This window comes from Pundamilia nyererei, unplaced genomic scaffold (genome assembly GCF_000239375.1).
Source record: "Pundamilia nyererei isolate P.nyererei 1_Seehausen unplaced genomic scaffold, PunNye1.0 scaffold00036, whole genome shotgun sequence".
NCBI lineage: Eukaryota > Metazoa > Chordata > Actinopteri > Cichliformes > Cichlidae > Pundamilia > Pundamilia nyererei.
Window position 1 is genome coordinate 4,057,843 of NW_005187437.1, and position 19,884 is coordinate 4,077,726.

At 40.8% G+C, this 19,884-nt stretch overlaps 1 protein-coding gene across 1 annotated transcript in view; it reads left to right on the forward strand.

Annotated features, from left to right (window-relative positions):
• The first annotated feature begins 7,720 nt into the window (after window positions 1-7,720).
• ppp1r2 (protein phosphatase 1, regulatory (inhibitor) subunit 2) overlaps window positions 7,721-19,884 on the forward strand; it is a 16,534-nt gene continuing 4,370 nt past the window's right edge. Inside the window, exons 1-4 of the mRNA XM_005730349.1 lie at window positions 7,721-8,106; window positions 16,966-17,073; window positions 17,218-17,301; window positions 19,337-19,434. Coding sequence (XP_005730406.1) covers window positions 7,979-8,106; window positions 16,966-17,073; window positions 17,218-17,301; window positions 19,337-19,434 — 418 coding nt within the window. The 5' untranslated portion in view covers window positions 7,721-7,978. The remainder of the gene's footprint in view (window positions 8,107-16,965; window positions 17,074-17,217; window positions 17,302-19,336; window positions 19,435-19,884) is intronic.

Consider the following 19,884-nt stretch of genomic DNA (forward strand, 5'->3'; position numbering starts at 1 on the left):
TGATTGGATAAAGCACCTGTCAATCGTCAGTTTTTCCGGAAGTGACTCAAGACGTAAACAGATCCACGTGACGGTACAATCATTTGCCGTTAACAGCCTTGTTCGGATGAGGGGGGCTTGCCAGGCTACATTTAGAGTTGCACTGCAGTGGCTTCAGAGATTTTAGAAGATTTCCTGCTAACAGAAGTCAAAATTGGAAGAAACCATATATTTTAAACCGGGGAAACAAACGGTTCTTCTTATCGCCACAGAAGTTAGCATCCGCCCCTCAGAATACAATGGACTCACTTTTAAAACTCTAGCACCCTCTAAAGAAAATGGGGTGCATCTTTTCTTTTTTCAATTGGTTGTAGTTTTTATCTATTTGTACGTTTTTATACACATGCCAGAAAATAGTTGTGAAATAGAAAATAGTTGTCACTAAAAGTAAAGTACTGTATACATCACTGACTAAAACAATAAACGATTTATAATGAGAAATGCCACTTTAAGTAATATTTTCTATTTACCTTATCTCGCTTCTGATAAACCACAGCTACAACACATGACATATTAATTACACCATCTCATTAGACTGATCATCAACGAGGGCAAGCACCTCTAGTAAAGCAGATGTTTTGGCTGTTTTCTCATCCAGATAACACAATGCCAAAGAAGAACAGTGATCTGAAAGAAACAATTGCTGCTGCCCATCAGCTTAGAAAGGATTTATAAAGGTATTTCCAAACAATTTGAAGGCAATCATTCCTGTCTGAGAAGCTCATTAATTGGGCTAATTGGGCTTTAGGATGGTTACAGAGATCAAAAAAATATTAGACACAGATGTCAAAACAGAGGCACAGAAATATGCTTTTACCTTAACCTAATATTGGGGGCAAAGCGTTTACTACATGTTCACAACTTTGTTTTATGTGGCCAAACTTCGTCACTCTTCATACCATGATGGAAGATTGCTGGGGACGCAATGACAGGACACAGGTGAATGATTCAACAGGTTTAAATGATCAGTTTCAAGAGAATAATCAAAGGTGGTTTTCCAAAGACCAGGACTTCACTCAGGTAAGTATTCTGCATCTTTTCTGGAGTGTTGTAGTTCCAGAGTGAACAGGTGAGTCTCCAATTGAGACTGAGAGAGAGTGGGTCACGCAGATATTCAGGAAAGTTTCTAAACAGGCAGGAAGGAGGAAGAAAACAAGCAAGTAAGTCCCAAGATCAAGGTCAGCAAGTTGACAGGTAAGTGTTTTAAAGTAGAACGTGGCCCTGAGGTATACTGCCACATGGAGCAGAACAACAGTCTTCCAATAAGTGCAGAGGGCAGTAAGTGGAGATGGGACCACACCCTAGTCCTGGAAAAGTCACAACACACACACACACACAGAGAAAGAGAGAGAGAGAGAGGTAGAGACGAGTAGAATATAAAGAGTTGTAAAAAAGAAAGACAGTGGTTCTGCACCTAGAGGGAGGAGGGCACCATGACTCCAAATTGTAATTACCTAGATCTTAAACTGCTCTTTCATTTTCTACACCTATTTGCCTTTCCAAACCTACAGTTATGTTATTGTTTCCTTTCTGCCTCAAGCTAAGCCCAACCATAAAGGACAGGTTAGAGTCATGTGTTGATAGATGCACTGAAGGAGCCATGCCTGTTTCAGTTTTTTATCTTAGTGAATCTTCAGGGTAAGTGATGGGGCACATTACTCAAAGAAGTTCTGCTACCAGCATCTTTACAGGTGGCATATTCTCCCATAAAATCCATTGTGCAATTAATTGTTAAATAGAGGTTAATCTGTTTATTGACAGGAATAGAATCACATGAAGTCAGTATATTAGTAAATGGCTCCATAATGTAGTGGTTCACACAGTTGGCTAACAAGCAAAAGATCTCCAGTTAGTGCACAAATACCTTTGGGGATGCAAAATGAATGGCATCCAGTGTGTAGTTATGCTAAATCAAAAATGGAGCTCCCTGCTGACCCTTTGAAAATGTTAATGACTAAATAACAAAGCCTGTTTCAAGTTTGTGTTACGCGTTTTAATTTTGTTTTATAACCAGGATAATAAAAAATGATGCCCTCTTCCATGTGCCAATTATGTGCCTTTGTCTAAAGCAACAATAGGACAGGCAACGTGTGTGCATCATTTAGTAATAGCTTGTATGTGTCATGCATCATAAACACTAGGAAATGAATTCCATCTGAGGTGCATACAAGAACTGCTCACAGCAATACGCAGAAATCCATCCACACAAACACCAGCATGTAGAAAAATTTCCCCCCAAGCCACGAACAAGCTGAAACTTCAGCCTGTAATCTCAAATACCACCTCCAAAATTACTACCCAGGCCTAAAGTATCACAACAGTAAAGGGTATACTTTTCCTAATGAACACTTTTCATTTCTTTTTTTTCGTCTACTTAACGTCACAATTTAACCTGTTAGCAGTCGGACGTACCGCCCACGGTACATTGGATGGTTTAGGGGACTAATTGGACTGCTAAGGGGTTAATCGGCAAGTAAAAAGTATTTATTACAAAACAGTTAAAACAGCTTTTACATATTTTTTAAGATCTAAGTTATTCCTCAGTAAAATAGGGGAACTACAGTGCTCCCTTCTCATTTTATCAACCAGCACGGAAGGATTAATATATAATTAAAATATTTTGGGGGATATCTTAGAAATATAAGAGTATTTATTAAATAAGTAATTTTTAAAAACGCATAAGAAAAAAACTGAAACCTGCAATGGTTGAAGTTTTCATGGTTTAATTAAAAAGAAATACAAATGGACTTTAAAAAAAAATTTAAGAGGAGCATGTGTGGTCCATAAAAGCATCCACCTTTACAATCCTGTGGCTTTCTTTGTTTGATATATGTATGTCTCCACATTCAGACAGTATGTGTGTGTCCTGATTTGTGTCTATAAACAGGAATATTTATAAAATGTAGGTCGAGAATCTCGTTAAACTGTTTCATTTGGGTCAGCAGTGAACAAAAGGAAAACCAGGATCTCCTTTAGACTTTGAAAGGTCAAATGTAAATGAGCGGCCTCTTGTTAAACTTCGCAGAACTATAAAATCCAGAAAACGTTTCACATTACTCCAACCTTGAACACACTTGGGCTGTTCTTTAGTTTCTCAATAAATAGCAGAGCAAAGAGCTGACATCAGAGTGCTGGGGGTCGGGGACGTGTTTCCAAACGAGCCCACGCAACCTTTTGTCTCGCGGTCGTCCCCTTCTTGGTTCGCTTGTGCACTTTAGCTGAAAACAAAAGAATGGCTGAGTGATGAAGTCAGGCTTACTGCTGACCTAAAGTTAAAGAAAATCAAGAATTAGAACAGCAACATGCTGATGTAGACCACACTGTGCTCATACTGCAGTGTCAGACAACAAATATTTAACTCCATCTGAACTTTGTGACCAAGAGTCACATGTGGTGACATCACTGTGAAAACAGAAGCAGGTCAGCTGTGTAGGTGACATCAATCAAATTCCAGTTTGGACTGTCACATGCAGCCCAGATTTCTACTGCACCAGACTTTATAATGTACACAATGTAATCTTAACATTGTAATCTCAATGTAACCAGTCTAGAATGTTATATATTCTTAGTATTTCCATATTCTTTATAGGTAACAATTCAAGGATTTAATGTAACATAAAATAGAATTTCAAGTGATGAACTATCCCTTTACACTGTGTGGTAATTGGTTAATTAAAAGGTAGGGTGGTGCTATAGACTGCTGGGTGTGTCCAACAGATTGCAGATGATAAGGTATGACGTATGCTGGTGTGGAGAAGATGGAAAGGATTTAAAACTTGTTAATGGTCTAATGCTTTCTACCACAGAAGCTTTATTGAAGGATCCTGCACTGCACACTATCATTAATCATCTCACTTAAATGCAGGTGCTGAAATTAGTAAATCTTATGTCCGACTGCTAAGCTAATACAGAAAAATCAAGATGTTACAATGTGAGTGAAAAATCAGTTACAGCTGTGTAAAATCTCTAGTTTGTCCTCATTATTTTTAGTAGGTGACACACACACACACACACCTGTGTGCATCTTATAGTGTCGGCCTCGGTCCGGCTCACTTTGTCGTGTTGTTTTACATCTAACAACTCATTTAGTATATGAAAAAAACAAACAAACATCCACATTAGAGCTCTGTTTATAATGTAAGTAAATAAAAAGCATTCATTTTAAGTAAAGCAGTTCTTTACCCTTTCAGGTACATTCAGTATAATCCAGTCCATTTAGTCAAAAAAAGGTGGCGCTTTTCTCCATGTTACTGTATAATTACAACCACTGTGTGGCACCAAACTCTTGAATCATTTTATAATGATACTTTGTGTCCTCCCTGTGTTCAGTTTTTACATAACCTTTAAAAAAAAACAAAAAAAAACATGCCACTTTAAGGCGTTGACTACAATCTGTGCTAGTTTAGTCGACATTTCTATTACAGATTGCAAAGTTTCCACTAATAGAAGGACGAGGATTATGACTGCTGTTGTGCTTTTGCCTCAACTTCCACGTCTTTGTGCCATTGTTTCCGAGTGAACAAAGGCCTATGATGTGCCTTTTCAATACTGTGACAGGAGGATTGTTACCAGTCGCAGGACTTAAGGTCTCTCCTTTGTACGTCTGTGACCAAACTGCAAACAATGGTATCTGTGCAGACTCTGCACACCTGCTGGTGTCCAACTGTACCCATGCAACTGGCTGGACTATGGCACTGAAACAGGTATGTCAGGCTTTTCTTCTGTGCTTCTCTGTAAAGTGTGTGGTTTTATGGTGAGTGCTGTAGAGGTAATTAGTTTTAGTTTTAGCTGTGGGTGGCGCTGTATGTTGCCACCACTTCCAGCCACCTGAATCTGCTGGGTTGGTTGCTTGAGAAGGGGACACATCCTGGGAAACTAGTGGGACTTCGTCCCTACTGACTGTGGTGCCAATCAACAGCACACCAAGACACCGGAAAGTGTCTCATCCAAGCAGCTGCAGAGAGCAGCCAAACCCTCAGCCTTGAACTCTTTATCACCAAAAGCATTTTGAACTTGGCTTCTCGGGACCCTGGAGGCTGTAAACCTTTGAAAATTGCAGTTCAGCATGGTCACAAGGACTGTGCGCTCTTTGCAGCTGACAAGCTGGGCTCACTTTTATTTCTTAGAAATATGTGCCTTCCCATCGCATCCAAACACTTGCTGCAGTTGGGGCAAAACAAAGCAGCCTGCAATCGATCCCAGCACACTGCTGCTGCCTGCAGAGCCATGCTAGGGAGTAAATTATTGGTAGATGGCTTCAACCACCCAGGGAGCCTAAGACCAAACTAAGAACTGAAACAGAGACTTTACCCCCAGGCTTAGTGAGGCTGCCACCCTGTGTCTCTGCCTTTTATTAAAAAGAAGGACAGAAAGATTGAAGTCACGGATATAAAGTTATCCTGTAGAGCTGAAAATGTGTTTGTGAATGCAACATATTATGAGACAAAAGTCCAAGTCAGGACTGGCCTTGAATCAGGGATGACACAACTCAACATGTCACCATTGCACAGTTTTGTAACACACTTACAGTAACGGTTAAAGACAGTAGTTGCCATTTGTTTTAAAAGGAAGCAGCTGTAAAATAGTTTTAGGCAACAAGGCTATGTAACTGAAGGTGCTGTATATAACTGCAGTTGGACAACCCATCAGTACTTTACTTTAAGGCTGGAGACTGCATTGATATGGCTATCACAGGGTTTATATTAAGAGCAAATTTAGCATATCGCTGTTCACATAAATCAACTAAGAAAAACAACTACTGGGTGTCTTCTGAGTCACAATGAAATTTAAGAATGTAGTCTGTTTGATTTCATTTCTTTTAATGAAAGTGAAACATACTCAAAGACAAAAAAACCCACACTTTTTGATCAAGGATACAGAATTGAAATCATATTTTCAAAGGTTATAGCTAAAGTGTAATTCTGGTCATTAAAAAATGAGGATTTTAAATGGGAATATAAAAACACCTTGATTTTGGGGGGGGAAAGTAAATGTTTTGTAAAACTGAGCAGCTGAAGATGGGTGCTTCACAAACCACCACAGGCTCAGCTGCAGGAGCTCCGTGTTGTCATTGATGAGCTGAGTACCAGTTGATACACTTACCCACAAAAGAGGGGCACACAGGTAGAGTGCAAATACATATATAATTCTGCTAAAGTGGTGTGACATTTATACCTCTGGCTGCATGTCTCTTGTGAAACACGCACTGTTAGAATTAAAAAGTATCCACTATGAGGTCATTCAATGGAAATGTCTGTTTTTCTGCCCCTGGCCTTTAAAGAAATATTACACTTAAAAAAATGGTAAATGGTAAATGGCCTGTATTTATATAGCACTTTACTAGTCCCTAAGGACCCCAAAGCGCTTTACATATCCAGTCATCCACCCATTCACACACACATTCACAAATGCTTCAAAGTTACAAATGATTTATTTCCTAAAATGAAACAATGTTATTTGAACAAGTACACCTTCCATCACTTTGACAGTATTGGTTATTAAATCAGTTATACATCAATTCAAGCACAATATGAGTGCTTGTGGCCACAGCTTTGCTTTTATGTCAAAAATATTTTTTTACCATTTAAAATGCAATTTTTTTAAAAAATAAATATGACTGACACCATGTGGTTTGATGCCCTGTAGCAGCCGTTTTGTAAAAGGCATTTTTCATGAAAATTGTCACTGGCATGTTCCCTTACATAACACTAGAGCCCTTACTTAATAACTGGATCTTGGTAACACCAGTGACTTTATTTTACTGTGCAAATAAACTTGATCAAAAGCTGTTCATGCAGTTCTTTCAAGCATCAATGGTTCTTAAAGTACTGTATACCGCAGCTGTGTGCCATATGTGTCCCCAGATGTGTGTCACTGGTGTTACTGTGTGTTTCCCCCCCGGCACATTAAACACAATAAATTGATAATTTTACATCTATCAATTTTTTTTAGACTTCAGGGTTAAGATCAAAAGGAGTCCATCATTACTCATTTTTAACTCTTATTCTAATAATTTCATTGTTGTAGCAAATAAATGTCACACTTTTAACAAAGCTGATTGAAAATGGTAATCTCATCCGGATTTGTTGCGTTCCTCTTCTTCTGTGACCAAATGTGCCGAGAGATTGAAGAAGTAATATTTCCTGAGGTTTTAAATGCCTTTCATCGTACTCCTGTTGAAGCATGTAAATTATGTAGAAAGTGTTGTTGGTGAAAGTGAAGTGTCATTTTTTCTTATTTAACTGTTTTCAAGACACTTTTGTTGCTTTTTCCTTTCTTTATTTCTTTCTCTTTTTTAAATAAAGCAAGCAATTGATCAGAGTTGCCGAAGGAGTAAGGTAAATGTACAAAAATTATTTAAAAAATCATTAAATCATTAAAATCATTAAGCTGCCATTTTTGAGAATATGTGAAGTCAAAAAGTTATATTGTAATATTGTTGTAGTGTTTAAAAATGTGAAAAATAAATACATTTTAGCACGTTTATGTAGAATTGACCCTATCAATTAAAGGTGACAGCCTACGTTATTTTCAGATAATTATAATCTTGTTATTGTTATGGGGTTTTGTCTTTTGTAAGTTTTTTTTAAATGGCTTGTCTTTGTAAAAATCTGTCCTTTCCGAGCGCAAAAACGCAGCACCAGATGAAAAAAATGAAATCTCGTTTAGAAATCCCGCGATATGTCGCGTCGACCAGACCCGCTAGTAGCGCTGTTACCCCGCCGCCCAACCAGTCAGTGTACAACCGGAGAGAGAGTAGACATGCAGGATCCTGACTAGATTTCTCCGGAGTTTTAGGACGAGCACTGAGTTATGACGGAGTGCACCATTAAACCAGGGTCTGTGTTTTGTAACTGAATCGTATAAATCACAGAATAAAAAAACCAGCGCAGGAGAAATAGTTGAAAGCCAGCACCGGTCTGACAGTCAGCGTGTGGGAATGGCAGCTCCCCGGCCGATAAAAGGCATCCTGAAAAACAAGAACAGCGCTACAAACAAGTCGCTGCCCGACGATGAGCCAAAAGAGATTACAGAACAAGTCCCGGGGCTCTCGGAGGATGACCAACAGTAAGTTTTGCCTGAGCTGTGCTGAGGCTGGTAGCCGAGTAACGTTAGCTAACGATGGCTAAACACTTGTTAGCCTTTCTAACGTTACCCCGCTGTCACCCCATTGGCTGTTAATGTTTGCCGGCAATGTGTGGTGCCGAATTGAGAACTTTCTGGGTGTTTCCGTAACTATCAGACAGTGATGTCTTGTCTCTGATTTAAACCTTGATGGGAGGTATGACCGAGCGCTAACGTTTACACGGTGTAAATTAGTGTAAATTACACCCCCTTCGAAGCAGGTTAGCCTGTAATAAACAATCACCACATGCAGTGTGACTGTAACGCCTGCTAACAAACGGTTATTCTGTTAGAGGTTTCAGTGCCCATCACTGTGTAGTAGCATGAATCAGCACTAGTCAAAGAAGGTGTGGAGCTGTTACCGCGATAGTGACAGCTCTCAGATGACCATTACCATAATAGGCATAATAACGTGAAGTTGGGCAAAAAGTGGCGCGTTTACGCATGGATGTGTAGACTAATGTATTGCGAGAGGATCGAGGATTTTCATGACCTAATCTAAGGCCATTAATTTCATCAACCTTCTCTGCCAGTGATTTTAAGCAGCAAGTGGTTTGTTTTATGGTCATGGATCAAGATTTGGATAAGGAAAAAACCCTCTGCATGTTAAAGAAATACACTGCATGCGATGCATGTCTAATGCAAGCACCGTGTAACACTTTGCCTGTTAAAGGATGTATTAGGGTGATCGATATCTACGACATTTACAGCACAGCTACAATCAACACCCTGTTACTAGACCACACTGTCCCTATGGCTTAAACTTTATACTAAATACTACGTGTTGCCAAAGATTTGATTAGTCTGCCAGACTTCAGATTTGTGTCCTCTTTCATTTTCCTCTGATATTTATGTCTGACACTGACATTATCACTGAAACAACTGTCTGTGGTAAACATGCACGTATGTTTCGAAAAGCAAAAGAAATATGTTGTATCACTTAAGAAAAACAAACCTTAAAAAAACAAACTAGAAACATGATCATATTTTCTGAATCACTTCATCGGCATATAGAATTGCTCAGCAAAGCATGAAAGGACAGGACATTAGCAGTCACAAACATCATGTTACTTTGAGTAAGATCCTGAATGCATCACTTTATGCTACCTCAAGCTTTTGCATTTTTGATACACTGCCAGAGCACCACAAATCTGCTGTGTGAAATCGAGTACAACAGGCTCTAAAAATGAGGTATTTTAACATCATCTGAACACATGTGGGATTATTTCCTTGTTCATATTATCGTCATCATCACGAAGATCATTCGAGATGATGTGACCCAGATATCTAACTTTAGTGGACACATTTAAGACTATCTCCCAAACAAAATGAGGGAAATCAAGGATTCTGATTCACTTTAGTCAAGGTGATTATTATTCTGCTCTTTCAAGGGTTGAATTCAGTACCATACTGTAAACCATACCTTCAACAGACCTGAAACAGCTGCTGCAAGCCAGCACCATAAGGAGACAGGACATCCAAATCAACAGCATATATCAAATGGTTAATAAGGCTCTCCCTGATTTAGTGTTTTAGAAAGACTATCCTTGAAGAGGTGACAGTATCCCACCTAGTCAAATTAAAAAGGGTGTAGATGCGCTCCTGCCTCACTGAACTCAGATTGATGTGAACAGCAATAATGTGGGATTCTTATCAGATATGAGGGGACACACACTCACATCTCATAACACTGCTGTTGAATATTCATGAGGCTCGGTATAACCTCTGCTTTCTGAACACATCTAATTTGACCTTTATTTCCAGCTGCCTATCAGATTTTATGGGCACCTGACGTTATTTGGCTTAACATCCAACTTCATGTTGGCCAGCGCGACTGCTCACATAACCACTAGTAGTAAAGGATATCAAGGATGGGGGTGGGGTTGCTTCAGATTCGGGACCATTGCAGGGCAAATAAATCAGAGTGGGCCAATAGTCTCACAGGGACGTGACTAGGGTACCTAATGAAATGCTGATATGCAGAAACCGGTGCAGAGAACTGCTTAATCAGCCATCCTGTTGCCTGTTAGGTACTTGTGCTGAGGATTGAGTTGACAAAAGCTGCAGGTTAGCTTCTCTCTGTCTGGAGCCTCACCTTCTCATATGCATTTGACTGTGGCAGGGAACATGAACCAAATGACCGAATCCAGTTAGGTCATTTCCACAGCCAACTTTCTGCTTTCTCTCTGGCCTCAGGCAACTGTGCGTAAGCAAACTTTTGAAGCTGTTGAATTAGGTTGTATTAGTGCCAACAAGGTCAAATTTTAACAAAGGGACCATATATAAGTAAGCAAGGTGGTTCCATTTGGCTCTGCTGTTTTTTGATTATCCCGGTAATGTGTGACATTAGGAGACGTGGCATAGTGTGATCGAGGAGTGGACACAAATCCTAATAAGATCAAAAATGGTGACTTAGTCGGGTATTTGTGACAGGAGGAATACCTGAAGCAAAAAAGAATAACGTTTGCACAGGAAGTTATCAAGGTTAATGCAGAGAGGTTCAGATCCCTCATTAGTGAACCCTTGAGCAAGTTTGAGTCGGTGCAAAGCACATTTGCTGTATGGGCTAAACTTTTAAAAAATGAACCCTGCTTACAGGATACAGATTTACATATGTTGATGTGATGAAGTCAATAAAATGAATGTACACAACATATGAGGGCTTTTGAGGCACTACATGAAATGAGTTCTGTGTGCTTTATAGTCATGGACATTTATTAACACCACCCACCTGCCAAATGCTGCTACATTTTTGGGAGCTCACTGGACTCTATCAATAACAGCATTTATCATGTTCATGAATAAACCCTCCACATGTCTTACTGGTTACTTTCAAAGGGTAACCATCCAGTTCTTTTTACTTGGCAGAGGCTAACTGTGATTTACCATCCACTGTGCCTGCTGTTTATCCTGTGCCATCACGTCTAGACAGGAGGAGCTCTCTCTGAGCTGCAGCATGAGAAATTAGGCCATACCAGGATGGCAGTTAATAGTGAATTCCTAATTCAACAGTGAATCAAGCTTTTTCTGTACTGTTCTAAAAATAGCCTCTCTTTGACTGACGAGGAAGTGGAGGAAAAAGAGTTTTCTGGATGGATCCCGTGTGCAGCCAAGCACCAAATCCATGGAGAACTCGAGCTGCACCGTGTCAACACTGTCTGCATGCAGAGCATCCATGCTCTCATATTGTACCAGTATAGATGTTAATGTTTTGTCTTCAAACATTTTTCATAATTTTCAAAACCTTGGGTAAATGCTCGTCATCCCCTCCCCCCAAAACAAATAAACAACAAAATAAATCAAAACAAAAAAGCCACAAGATATAATAATCAAGTTGTTTATTTAGTCTGATAGATATTGTTGAGAATCAAATGGTTAAGCAACACAGGAAGATGTAATGCACAATAAAGCTGATTTCAGAATCATCTAGAGTTTTAAAGCCTCATCAGTCCAGGGTTTCTATCTCTAAATGGGACTTTTTTTGGGGGGGGCAGTTACACATGTACATCACTGGTTTGCGTATAGTTAAAGCAATGACTCTGTGTTACCTTACTCAACAGAGATGGTCTTGTTATTTTTGGCCATTTGTTAAATATCAGTGTTTTTGTTTTGTTTTTTAAATGCTTGTATTTTTATCTCTGTCCTAATGAGTGTCCTGTATTTGGAGGTCAAAATCTCCTTCATAGGTACCAGCACAGCGTTACAAAGCAGGTTTTTTTTTTTTTAAACATCCCAATAGTCAGTGTGTGCATGAATGTATTTAAAGGCTTATTATCTGAAGGTTTTATTGTAGAATACAGGCAGTTTATATACCGAATGATTTGCCCTGTTGAATGTCATTCACAAAAGAGTTGGGAAGGCTAATTTCTGCCATGATTTTAAGTTGGCAGCACTAACAAAGAGCAACAGCACAAACATGTTCTCCTTCTTATCATCTTCAATTGTATAAAACATCCCATTCCCTCCACCAGCTCGCTCTGCCAGCAGGATATCCTGAAGTAGCTTCACAAAACCCCACCATTCATTTATGTGACCACCTGTCTGTGTTTACGCTTCATGCACTCTCAGTCTGACTCTGTGGTTTACAGTCAGTGCGATGCACCTTTTTAGAATTTTTTTCTTTATCATCTCTTAGATGAAACAAACAGGATCTGCTATTCCAGCAATTTGTGTTCATGGACGTGAATTGGGGCCTTTTTATCATGACCTTTGGCACAAATACAAAGTTTTGTGTTTCAGTAGAAAGATTGGCATGTCTGAACGAGCTGTTGTTCACAAGAATCTTGGACACGTTACCATGGTGACCATGAAAACACAGTTCTAAAATAACTAGCAGCCATTGCATTTTTAGCCCAAGCTGTGATTTTCTTTTTCCAAACCTAACCAAGTTATGTATTTTGAATTAATCACATATTATGTGTTAATAAATAATGCAAAAGTGTGAATGGTATGTGACTCCTATATGGCTCTGATGTGAGCGGCAAAAGGAGTCGCTCCGTCAACAACCCCCAGCCACGCCTAAATGTGGGTGAAGTTGTCTTTTTTTGTTTTGCTTTTTTTTTTTTAAAGCAGAAAATGTTGATCTTGTGTTGTACGTGGACCAAGATCATTACAAACACGACAGAGCAGATTCAATTCAAGAAAACAAAACACATGTCCACAGACATGAGTTTGCAGAGCAGCAGGTGTGACAGCTTTACAAACTGCCACGAGATTGCTTTGGATTTGAAAAAGCAAAGATAAATCTTAGAAGAAAATAAAGTAATAGGGTTCATTAGAAGCGGGGATTATATTCCTTCTGCATTCAAGGCTAAAAAAACAAGCACTGTTCCTTGTCCCTTTAATCACCCACTGCTATTTAGTTAACTGTAATGTCTGAGTCTCACACCCAGTCATATATAATTCATTGATGCCTCCATGAAATCCAACCTTTCCCTAACTGTCTCGCAGGCCTCATCATGGCTGTATGATGTAGTGTCAGACTGGTAGGCAGTGAATCTCTGATTTTCCATAACATGGATAGTAGACAAAACTTTGTTAACCTCTGGCTGTCATTTTACACTCCTCTGTACAGGTCAGATGGGTTTCAACTGAAAACACAGTTGACCAGCCAGCTTTTTTATCGATGAAGGATCAACAGGTGTCTAACAGCCTCTTGTCTACCAGGTTAAAGTGTGACCACAGCTTTATTAAGAAGCAGTAAAATGTGCAGATATCTTACTCTTTTGTGGCACATGGCCCAGGAGTGGGTCGTAATTTAGTGTTATACCACCTGCGGGTGTAGTTTTGTTCAGATGAAATGAAACATTTGACCTTTGAAGTTTAGGATTCGTGACGTCATCGTGATTGCCAGTGCATTTAATTTGTGTTCCACCCTGCTCCGCTTCTCCCCTGAACATTTTCCTCTACAGTCTGAGCAGATCAGAGGAGCTTAAGGAATAGTTTTCGTCCTAATTCTAGCTGGCCGTCTCTCAAACTTTGTGTAATCTTTTTCTGTGCTGTACCCAAGGGTGCGCACACTTGTTAAGTATATATCTTAATAATTCTCACTGTATTATCACTGACCTGCCAAATGAGTAATCAAAAAGTTGCTGTGTTGTCTAATAATTGTGAGACTATTTGGCTGTGACCATCTGTAAATGCAAGCAGATATAGGCCACAGTGTGGTTTACAGTAGATCCGTTGGAGAGGACAAAGGGAAAATGATAACGACTACATAAATGTTCAAATGGTTGTCTACGTTATCTTTTCTATTGCTTGCTCAACAGTTTGCAGTCAGCAGATGGATTTAATAGGAGGTTATCTTAACCATGAGTTATCCTTATTTGCTCACACAAACCTGGTATTGGCTTGTTTTGTTTTTTCTCCTCTCACACCACCACAGTCTGCACAGCAGTAACTGAGGAGGTGGCTCATGGCCTTCTTATCAGGCCGTCTGCCTGTTGTGTGGTCTTGATCATTTGGTGAAATTCAAAGTTAAACTGGGACACCTTTAAAAACTGATTAGCGCTTCCCTGTGGCTGGTATTCATTTCCTTCCCTGGCTGCTACTGCTTTAATGCTAATTTTCCACGCTCCCTGTTGTAAATATTTAATTTGGCACTTTCATTTGGTTTAATTAAGCATTCCCCTTGGCACGCTTCCTTTTTATGTTGTTTCCCCGAGAGCCAGGTCATGGCACTCGCTTAGAGTACTCAGGAAGCAGTATATTTTGTGAATTTATACTGACCTCTGTTTATAAACTGTGCCCGCTGCTGTTACTGCTGGCGGGCTGATGCTGCGGTAGAGGGCACAGGGGCTGGACCTTTCCTCACCGCCCTCTGCCTATGCCACCTGATAGCACGGCTCAGCTCGCACTGATGACTCACTCTATTTAATGAGTTTTCCTGAAGCGTTATGTCGCCAGCTGTTGACCACCTTCGAGAGGAAGTCATCATCACATAAGAGATGGAGCTCTATATTTAGTGTGTACTAGTAGTTGGTTGTGTCCTGTTTTTTCTTCGCGTGCAGAGGCAGGTGCTTCATCTTTGCACTACAATTTTCACGATGCTCTTAATGACTTAGTGAAGATGTTTGGTGGGAATGAAACAGAGGGGTCTGCTTCGGTTTTCTTTTCTTTTTTTTATAAATATAAATGAAACACTAGAGTGAAGTAAACAAAACACTAATGTGCAAAATCCTGTTTATTTCCAAGACCCTAGTCTGCTGTTATGTTGCTGAAGCTCTGCTTGTCTTTAGTCTTGTCTGATTTGACTCTTGCAGCTGAAATTTTCCCCAACTTGTCAAGTAGGAAGAAAGGAGCCACAGCAATCTCAGGTCATGAATACTTTGATGCAGATGAAAGCTTTGTGGTTGATATATTTGTAAAAAGTGCACATTGATTCTGTGCATTCATTCCAAAAGCAGCTTATTTAGAGTATTTTTCTTCCACTGCTAGGCCACTTTGTGAGCCACAGTTCAGGCCAGCAGCATTGTCCCATTTGGTGCTCAAGTTTTAGCCAAACTTGGCGATTGGAAGGTTTATATCAGTATTGAGATCTACTAATCCTCTGTTCCAATCCTCTGTTTTGATGTGTTATTGTGACAAGCCAGGAGATCTACCTGTTCTTCCAGTGGAGTTCCTTTTTTGAATTTGTCTTGTAAGTCTGAGATTAGCCGTAATCCATGTATGGGAAAGCTACATCAGCCTGGCCCAGCCCGGACATCGCAGGGCCTTTGCTTTGGTTTGGGAACAGCAGTGGGTGAAGTCCTCCAACAGTTGATTCTTTTGTCATAATGCACAAAAATGAAAGTTGCCTTGGAATGCATCGCAACATCCTGACAGTAAAAATAAGCTGTTACGTTGGAGGGTTGGGCGGTGGCACTTCTGTGAGGTTGGTGAGCACCAAGCACTTTGGCAGCTGATGAGAATCTTTTCTCCACCGCCCAGCTGTGTACCACTGTTAGCATGGTGACATAATAGGGACAATGTTGCACATGTATCTGATCTGTTTACATTAAAAAAAACACTGACTATGCCCTCTTTCCTAATGTCGTCAGGAAAGGCAGCGCGCCGGATTGACCAGGGAGATACGTGCTCTCTGTCATGCCTCTCACGCATGAAAAGGAGAGAGTTTGTCATCCTATAATCACTTAATCTGAGGCAGTCCCCATCATGACAGGCAAACATCTCGTGTAGTCTGAGTTCAGCATGAGTCCAACTGTTTAGAAATTGACATAAACGCAGCTCTTGTGTTTGAAGCTTTCATGTAAACAGTTTAATGAACCAGTTCATTCACATCAAGCAGTTGTAGCGCTCAAGTCTGTGGAGCTTTTTTGGCTTGTCGCAGGAGGCGGTGGATTAAGCATCTCCTGCCTCCCACTCCTTCCTGTCTCCCGTGATACTTGACCTTTTGTTCCATGAACAAAGTCAAGATGTGGTACCTTAGCAGAAGAAAGCAGAGCTGGGTTAACCAGACCCTGATAACCTTGAATTGAGGCTGTTTGGCTGAACTTGTCTGGAATTAGAAGTTTTAAATGTGTGAAAAGTAGAAAGTTTCCTTGGCTTGGAATAAACTGAAAGGAGAAAGAAATGTGAATATAAAATGGAAATTATTACAAGTAAGTCTACAGAAATCTGCCAAACTCTTGGCAGTGCAAAAACATCTTCTTCTGTGAGTTAAAAGAAACGGTTCCAGCATCACTCCTCTTGGCAGGTGGCAGGTGTTCTCTTTATCCTCCTGAGCAAAAATTCAAATTCAGCACTGATTTGCTGTCTTTGTCTCAGTTCATTTCCTCTAAGGATTTGAAAGGGTAGCACGGATTAGTGTAATTTTTGAACAAAACAAAGCCGAGGTGAAAACCTTATTCCCCAGATGAGAATAAAACCATTTGAGGGATTAGAAGCAGACGTGCTAAAGAGAGATGGAACCAGAATCAACTCTTGATGCGATTGTTTCAAATGAGTCAGTTGTTGGACTTTTGGCCTCATTCACTCACAGCTGATAAGCCTCACCACCCACTTAAACCCACACCCTCATCTGCAATGTGTTACCTTGACACAAAAGCAAAGGCCGTGGCACTTCCTGGTAGTTGCTGGGACAAACTGGTGCGGAGGACATTTCTGGGCCGTGTGTGTGTGTGTTTGTGTGTGTGTGTTCCCAAAATAATGCGGTCTGAGTGAAAACTGGGGCACATTCAGTCCTAGATTAAATCTGTTCACTCGTCTCCCTGGAGGAAACTGGGATGGGATGGTAGCTGGGTGCGCAGTGGTCCACATTGAGTGACTGTCTGTTTAACCCTTCTTCTTCCATCCATTTTACAGGAAGAAGTCCCAGAAATGGGATGAGATGAACATCCTGGCCACATACCATCCACCTGACAAAGATTACGGCCTGATGAAGATCGATGAACCCAGCACACCTTACAACAGGTTCAAAATATCATTTTAAATATTACTAAAACAGCGCTCTACAGGGCAGTTTATCGTTCGTTTCTTTTTCTATAGAGGTGCCTGACTGTTCAGGACTTTTTCTTGCCCTGCTTTCATTATCCACTTTATAAACTTCTCTTTCAGGATGATTGGGGATGACGAAGATGAAGGGGCACTGAGTGACTCAGACGGCCAAAGTGGACTTGCAGTCGATGACCTGGCATCAAAGTAAGAATTGAACTTGAGCGCTGGGAGACAAATGCAAATGAAAAGCGAGGGTGCAGCTGATTGTAGACGCTATCATTGTTGTCCTTCAACGGGAATGTGCATAAAAATGACTCCGATGGCTTTCAGACACTGAGCGCCATGTTACTGCACAATTATCCATAAGTCCCAGTGACAGAACTTGTAGTAATATTCTGATCCACAAACATATGAAGCAGTCTGTGTGTTTTTCTTAACAGCTGTTCCATTCAGTTAAAGTATGACTTCAAATATACTCCAATGAATAAGTGTTTTTACTTAAATGTATGCTGGAAGTTGGAAGGACTATAATGCCAGCATATAGTCACATCCTGCTGATTCGTTTTTAAATATGTGACCTATTGCAAGTAGTTTCAGTGACCACTTTGAATTGCAAGGGAATCAATCGCACATCAGGTGGGAAGCAACCTGTCTCCAACCAAGGTTGGCAAATAATTGCCATCTGATCGTCAATCAGAGCCACCGAGTGCAACTTGTCTACGATGCTTTGCAATGAGAGTTGACTCAACTTGTTGCCACCTGGGTATATTCATGTATAAAAGCAAGGCTATTGAGTGCCTGTGTCACCTTGCAGTTATCTGCCATGCTGCAGCAACAGTGTCACTATTTGTAAAGGAATTAGCTTCAGATTTGTGAGGTTATCACGGATGATGAAGTCAAATAAGAGTAGGAACGGAAATAAGCTTCTTTTTTCAGTGTTGTATTGGGCTTATAAGTATTTGGTGATGACAACAGATGTAAACACGATTTGCTTATCAATGAGTTTGAGGTGCTTTCTTTCATGGACATCTTATTACTGCTTATGCTAACAAACCCCCAGCTAACATTGCAGGTTCTTCTGCTGTCCTCAGGCTGGGGCTAAACCCTGTTTTTGGTCTGCCAACAAATTTCTTCTACACTGTAACACGCTTGCTAAAGCCACTATGGCACTGTCTGTATTTGAAATCTGAGAATTTTACAGTATGTGTGTTATCAAATCCAGTTTGAATGCACTCCACATGTAATCTCTTGGAGTGAAAATACTGAATTAGGAGCTGAAGCTTGAGGGCATACTGAAGATAGGTGCTTTTACAAAACAAGTGATTTGTGTCATAATTCATGGACACAAATGGAAAGCAGGAGGGCGGATAACATCTTATTGTCTCCTGTTATTGCGATCCAAAAGGTCTGTGTTCAGAAGCCACTCCGAGCCGTGATGCGGACGCTAACGGGAAGCTCGAGAAGCGTGTCCGCTGCGAGTTACTGTGCTTACATAAGCGCATCGGCGCAGTTGGGGATGAGCTCGTTCGAGTGTGTGTGCTCCAGAGTGTAGCGATTAGCTTCAGGCTTGGAAGTCAATTAGCCGCCTTTGTTTGCTTGTGCAATGAGTGCCAGCCATTGTTTTACACTAAACCCTCCAGATAGTGCAGCAGCTGCTCTCTTCCTCGTTTAGATCCTCAGCATCCACTCTCTCTCTCGCTCCCGTCATCCATCTGTTATCCAACTGTGCTTTTCCTGTGCTACCTTTGCTTCTTAACTGTATCTCACGTGCCATCTCTCTTCCTCTTGTCTTCACAATGCTTCGCCAGCATTGTTTCAGCACATAGAAACAGCTCTCGAGCTGGTTGGTTGGAGAGCAGTTGCACAGTAAATGGGAGCTTCCCCGTGGGCACTTTCACATTTTCACTACCATCCACTCAGCCATGACTCGTTATTCATTTTTTCCACCTCTGTTAAAGCTCTTTGTTATTTTTATCTCATGCTTGAGTACTCGCACACTCTCATCCCTGCACTTTTCACTCTGCCTACTCGTTTTCCACCTCCCCTAATGCCTCTCCTGCTTTGTTTCTCTCCAGTTTATTTGTTTGTTTTAACCACTCACAGTGACTTTGAGGCTCTATCAGTCATTGCCTGTTTGCGTTTGGTTTCACACTTGTGTAATAGAGTGAAACCGAAATTAAGACAAGTAATATTGGATTGTGAATCTCCTAATGTATGCCCTTTCTGTTTCTCTCTTAAGGCTGGTGGCAGCAGAGGGCTCAGAGCCTCGCTTCATGAAAGAAGAAGAGGAGGAGAGCAGCGAGGAGGAGGAAGAGGAGCTCACTCCCGAAGAACAAGGTAGACATCCACTCAGATTTCAGTGGAATACTGCAATTTCTTTTTCTCTGAAGCGGTCATGGGCTTGCAGCCTATTTTGGCGTGTGCGTCCTGCAGTTCACCTGTTTATGTATTCCTTCCACCTCAACACAAAGTGTCCTACACAGCTGTGAGGGTGACTAAATGCAGAGTGACACTCCACAGCCAAGTGCTGGCAGAGAGGGGACAGACTGAGAAAGAGCTCAAGTGTTCGGTGTGCTCTTGACCTTCTGCTGACTTCTCACACACACACACACACACACACACACACACACACACACACAGTGACTCTCTCTCTGTCAGCATGCGTTTAACTGTTCTCCCACTTTGCCCTTCTGTGCACACTCTCGGCACACTCCGCTCTCAGATGCAGAGCTGTATTAGGACACACACACACACACACACACACACACACACACACACACACACACA